Source organism: Homarus americanus, unplaced genomic scaffold (assembly GCF_018991925.1).
Source record: "Homarus americanus isolate GMGI-L3 unplaced genomic scaffold, GMGI_Hamer_2.0 scaffold55974, whole genome shotgun sequence".
NCBI classification, from domain to species: Eukaryota; Metazoa; Arthropoda; class Malacostraca; order Decapoda; family Nephropidae; genus Homarus; species Homarus americanus.
The window spans coordinates 11069-17500 of NW_024711134.1; the positions used below are offsets into that span (position 1 = coordinate 11069).

Here is a 6432-nt window from a genome sequence, read left to right on the forward strand (position 1 = left end):
ACCTTAGTTTTCGTAGCATGTAGAGACGGTACGAGGCTGCCTTGACTGTGTTATTTAAATGGGCCTTCCAGTCAAGTTTGTTGTCTATAGTTACACCCAGGAGTTTGGCAGACTGCACCAGCTGGAGAGGATGGGCACCCACTGTGACTGCTGGGGCTTGCACTGTGAGTGTCTGTCCATGATGGCCGGAGAGGTAGCACGAAATCAGGGTGTGATATAAGAGAAAGAAAGATTGAAATAGAAAAAAATCGAGTTATCATACCATAAGCGTAAGTGTGAGATGCCATATATAGATAAGAGAGACAGAGCAACAATTATTTATCCCGGAAGCTCAGAATATTTAAGAGATCTCACATAAACAACACAGGATATATACACGAGAATCGGATGATTTCCCGCCGAAGAAAAACAAAATAGCATCGAGAGATATCAAACCAAACCCTTCATATCTTTCTCGGTGTGGACAGAACGTGCCTGAATACCTTTAGAGACACCGAGATCAACATAACAAACAGAATAGTATCGTCACTAAGGAATCGAACGCTCTTTATGGATGTTGACGGCGCAAATGTCATCAGAAAAAAAGAACATCATCAGAACGGGGTCAAAGGTTTTGTAAAGACGCCGACGGGATGATTTTAATCATCATTAAACAAAATAGCATTGGCAGATAGGATATTTAATCCCCTTAGAGCCTTTTCGTAATGGAGGAAACGACTGAGCATCAAGAATTTAAATTATTTACATCGCCGTTTATGTTAATAGATGACGAGAAAAAACAAAAGAGTATCAGTATAAAGAAGAAGATTTATATTGACATTTATTGTATTAGATGACAAGGAAAACAAAACAGCATCAACAAAAAGAAAATACATACTATTAAGAGACGAGGATCAAAACCTTATGAATTACAAGAAAAAACAGAAGACCTTCAACCAACATGGAAGAAAACGATTTATTAATATATCCGCACAGACAGGGAGAGTGGAGTGAGTGTGTTTATGAAGTGGAGGCGTTTGAGAGAGAGAGAGAGAGAGAGAGAGAGAGAGAGAGAGAGAGAGAGAGAACTTAAATTAAGGTCATTTTTCAGTGTGTCTCTTCTTAATGTTAGTCTGTTTATCATCCTTCGTGGACTAAACCCTTTGAGTACGATGACTTTATCCCTTAAGTACTATGATTTAACCCCTTTAGTGACCTGACTTAACCCCTTCAGTATGGTGTTTTAACTCCTTGAGTACGATGACTTTACTACTACTACTATCACATTACACATTACTACTTCAAACAATTCAACCATTAAATAATGAAGTTACTAATCCTACCCCTGCACCTTCTCTTATCCCTTCACGCACACACAACCACTCGGCCCTATCCTGCCAAGGGCGAAGGTGTGGCATGAACCTACCCTATTCTCCCCTACCCAGGCTAAGTACTGTCGATATATAGGCCTCCTCCACGGTCCATTAACTGTCCTGTGTTCCTCTCTAACAGCCTCGTACGTTAATTGTCTATGGGTGATGATTGGAGGTTATTGAATGGAGGTTTATTTTACGTGACCTACAGTAATTTGTGGTCATTGCTATAGTTGTTATCTAATTATTTGGGTAGGATGGCTCTCTCTCTCTGTAGCAAGGTGACAGGTAAACAAGTGGCCTTATCAGTGCCAGGTGTAATTGGGTGGTTGTATAGTTAAGAACAATGGTCAGCTTCCTCCTCCACACACACATGATTAATGGCTAGTTTATGCCACTTTCTCTTCAGTGGTGGGGGAAGTGGCTTTGGTGGGGAGTGGCTTTGGTGGGAGAAGTGGCTTTGGTGGGGAGTGACTTTGGTGGGAGAAGTGGCTTGTGGGAGGACTGGTGGAGAGTGGCTTTGATGGGAGAGCGGCTTTGGTGGGAGTGGCTTTGGTGGGAGAAGGGCTGGTGGGGAGGACTCAGGAGAGTATTGATGAGAAAGTGGCTTTGTGGGGAGAAGTGGTTTGTAGAGTGACTTTGGTGGAGAAGTGGCTGATGGGAGAGCAGCTGGGTGGGATGGCTTTGTGGGAAGTGGTTGGTGGGGAGTGACTTTGGTGGGAGAAGTGGCTTGATGGGAGAGCGGCTTTTGGTGGGAGGGCTTTGTGAGAAGTGGATGGTGGCGGACCAGGAGAGTGGCTTTGATGGGAGAGCCACCAGGAGTGGCTTTGTGGAGAAGTGGTTTTGGTGGGAGTGGATTTTGGTGGAGAAGGGTTTGATGGAGAGTTTATTTGAGGAGTGGTTTTGGTGGGAAGTGGCCTTTGTGGGAGAGCGGCTTTGGTGGGGAGGAGTTGGCTTGGTGGGGGAGTGGACTTTCAGGAGAGTGGCTTGGTGGGAGTGGCTTTGGTGGGGGAAGGAAGCTTTGATGGGAGCATTGATGGGGGAAGGGCTTTGATGGGGAAGTGGATGATGGGGGGAAAGGGTTTTGATGGAAGCGGTTTTGATGGGGAAGGGCTTTGATGGGAAGGCTTTGATGGGGAAGTAATTGATGGAGAAGTGGCTTGATGGAGAAGTGGCTTGATGTAAAGTGGCTTTGATAGTATGGCTTGATGGGGAAGTGGCTTTTGATGGGGGCTGCTTTTGATGGAGATGCTTGATGGGGAAGTGGCTTTGATGTAAGCGGTTTGATGGGGGAAGTGGCTTATGACGCAAAGATGAAAGTGTGCTGCGCCCATGCATCCTCCCTTTCCCTCCCTCCTTCCCTCCATCCCTTCTTCTCCTCTTTCCCTTCCCCTCCCTCCCCCTTTCCTCCCTCCCCCTCTTCCTCCCTCTTCCCCTCCCTCCCCTCTTTCCCTCCCTCCCCTCTTTCCCTCCCTACCCTTCCATCTCTCCCTCCCTTTCTCCCTCCACTTGTAGGTGACTTTCACTCCCTCACCTGACGGCAGGTGACGACAGGTGACCCCGCCAGGTGAAGTCAGGTGACGGTGGTGGTAGAGAGAGTCTGTCTGTCTGTCTACTGTCTATCTATCTATCTATCTATCTATCTATCTATCTATCTATCTATCTATCTATCTATCTATCTATCTATCCTATGATTAGATAGATTTAATGATAGATAGAAAGATAGATAGGTGTCGTTAAATACAGTTGAACTGGTAGACGTGGCAGAACAGGGTTTTTTTTATCAGGTGTTGGACCAAACAGGTATGACAGGTGTACAGTAAATTAACAGATATATGCATTAAATACACCTGTTCTTATCGGCTTCTGGATACAAAAGGTGTGTGGCAGGTGTGTAAGTGGTTGTACTCACAGGTGTTTTCATTTGTGGTTACAGGTGTTCTCCAAGCGGTTACAGATGTTTACAGTGATTAATTACCATTTCTTAAAGGTTCCTACGTTAATTTTTCCTCTTAACTGAAGATATTAAAATGTATCTAACTGACTCACTTAAGCTAACACACAAAGATGGATTCTCAAATGATCTGACGTCAAAAAATTCTCACTTAACCTAACCTAACCTAACCTAACCTAACCTAAACTAAACCGGGCAGGAGGCAAGTGTGACTCAGCCATAACCCAGTGTGTCATTAGTCGCAAGAACCATATTTGTATCTCAGGTTAATTAAGCCAGGCAGGTAAGTTAAGACATATCAATTGAGAAGAAAATATCATCCCGCTTACCTGTGTGACTCTTACCTGGTGTACATTAATCAACGGTTACCTGGGCAGTGTTGGGTCAATAATTTCACATATTTATCTTTCTACAACAGAAACCTTTTACTACTTACTGCTGTGTGTGCGGTGAGGTAAAGGTATATGTTACAGTTCTAGTAATTAACCTCTTTGCTTAATCACTTTACCTGATTGTTAAGTCTTGTTTGGTTTTCTCTAAGACAATAATGCAACTCATCCGCTTTTTGCTTCATATTTTAAGGGTACAGTATTTATTTATTTATTTATTTATTTATTTATACATGTCTCTCAGTCGGTCTTCTTCTATTAATGGTGAAAATTGTATAACGCGATGCTATTTTATTACGTAATTCCTATTGGTGTTGATACTGATGACGTCACGGTCCAGGAAGCAGTAGCTGGCGCGGGGTAATCTGAATTTATTTTGTAGGTAGTGATATCTTACGTATCTCCTCCTCTAATATTTCGCCTTCAATAATCTATTAAAAAATAAATGATAACTAACCAGAGAACATTATTTTGAAACTATTAAATAACACACAATGCTTTAAAATTTATCTTAAATCCAAGGCCGAAAATTTTTAATATTCCAAAACTTAACGAACCCACCGGTCTCTTGAGTGTTGCCATATAATGATCAACATAATAAGCCTGGGATAATAAAGCACCAGATCAGCTGAAAATTAAACCCCCCAAACGTTACCTGGAGGAGCTAGGTTAGGTTAGGTTAGGTTAGGTTAGGTTAGGTTTGTGGTGACTAATGGTAAACTTGAAAATAGACACATACACATACACACACACACACACACACACACACACACACACACTCACTCACATCCAGGCACACACAGACACACACAGACACACACGCCCACACACACACACACACAGCAGCCCGGGGGTGGTTGAGGTGGCTGACCATTACATCTGATGGCCATTATCGACAAGCGGCCGTAACAACCCACTTATTCTCATACTGAAGTGATGACCAAGGCGTATTGTGGTGTCCGGGGTTGTGGTGTCCGGGGTTGTGGTGTCCGGGGTTGTGGTGTCCGGGGTTGTGGTGTACGGGGGGTTGTGGTGTCCGGGGGTTGTGGTGTACAGGGTAGCCAGGGGTTGTGGTGTCGGGGTTGTGGTGTCCGGGGGGTTGTGGTGGGGTACGGGCCAGGGTGTCCGGGTTGTGGTGTGCCGGGGTTGTGGTGTCCGGGTTGTGGTGTCCGGGGGTTGTGGTGTCCGGGGTTGTGGTGTCACGGGTAAGGGGTTGTGGTGTCCGGGGTTGTGGTGTCCGGGGTTGGGTGTCCGGGGTTGTGGTGTGAGGGGATAATTCACACTACAGACCTACACCATAGACACACAAACAAACAAACACACACACAGACAAATGGTTGTGTTCTGACAGTTATGTGAGAGAGAAAGTGAGAGAGCGACGCACATACAGCCTCGTACACACCAAGATACATTGTCTAGAAACAGTCGCGCAACATTGTTTCTGGACTGTCTAGCGACTGTTGCGAAACAGTCCAGGAACAATCGGTAAACTTTGTTGCTGGGCTGTCTCGCGATTGTTTCACAAGAGACACGAGACAGTCCAGAAACATTGTTGCACGTCCAGATCAAGCTAGAGCGATGCATTGACGGGGAGAGCAGTCGACGTCGTCATGTCGGTGGATGAAGAAATTTTTTGATGAAGGAACAACATATGGAGAAAACCTAATGGCAGACCTGACACTAGAAGATGCTGCTGGATTAAGAAACTTTTCAAGAACAACAGCTTCAGATTTTGAAATATTACTGACAATGGTTGGTCCCAAACTCACAAAGCAAAATACAAACTATGGAGCCTCAGTCCCTGCCGAAATACCCCTGGCAGTAACATTGAGGTATCTTGCCAGTGGTGACTCATTTACAAGCGTGATGTATACCTTCAGTGTCAAAACAGTCCACATGATGTTGAAAATAAAAGATAACAACTACATGTATTACTGTCTACAAGGCAAACAATAATGCGTGTAGTAGTGTCAGCAAGACCACCTCACGGATCACAAGCTGAGCGGCAACTGATCCTCCATGTTGCCAAATGCGTCCAGATTGAGCAACTCTGTATCTTGTTTCCTATATGGGATGGCAAACAAGAAACATCCAAAATCGTGTTTCTGGACAGTCGCGCAACAGTCCAGAAACACTGTTGTGCGACAATGTATCCCAGTGTGTACGAGGCTTTAGAGAGATTAAGAGATAGATTGATAGATAAGAGAGAAAAAGAGAGGGAGAGATAGGCAAAGAGACAGGCATAGAGACAGGCAGAGACAGACAGACAGACAGACAGACAGACAGACAGACAGATAGCCACAGCCTACACTATCTCCCCATATAAGCTAGCGGCAACTTTCCCACACTCAGGTACATCAACTGCTAATGTCTCTCCCTGGTCACCTCTCTCTCTCTCTCTCTCTCTCTCTCTCTCTCTCTCTCAAACTAGACCAGAAAACAATACCTGTCTCTCCTTAAGGCGCTTCCACACCGCCCATGACCTGCCTTCACTGTCTATTCCTTCACCTCTTCTTCCTCTCTTTCCCCTGTCCCTCCCCTTCCACACTTTTATCTTCCTCTCTTCCTTCCCCATTTCTCCTCCTCCCTCTTTCTCCTGCGTTCAGCCTCTCTCTCCATTCCCTTCCCCTTCACCTCCCTCCCTCACACCCCCGGAGGCTGGGAGACAGAGGCGTGTCAAACTCCATGAAACAGCTGTGCGTGTGTGTGTGTGTGTAAGTGTGTGTGTGTGTGTGTG

The 6432-nt window shown here is 45.1% G+C and overlaps 1 protein-coding gene across 1 annotated transcript; it reads right to left on the reverse strand.

The window, feature by feature from the left end:
• Nucleotides 1–1757: 1757 nt before the first annotated feature.
• On the reverse strand, nt 1758–2690 carry LOC121860292 (putative protein TPRXL). Its single transcript, XM_042357397.1, has one exon. It carries the CDS (start codon nt 2688–2690, stop codon nt 1758–1760), a length of 933 nt encoding a protein of 310 aa, XP_042213331.1.
• Between the last annotated feature and the right edge of the window lie 3742 nt (nt 2691–6432).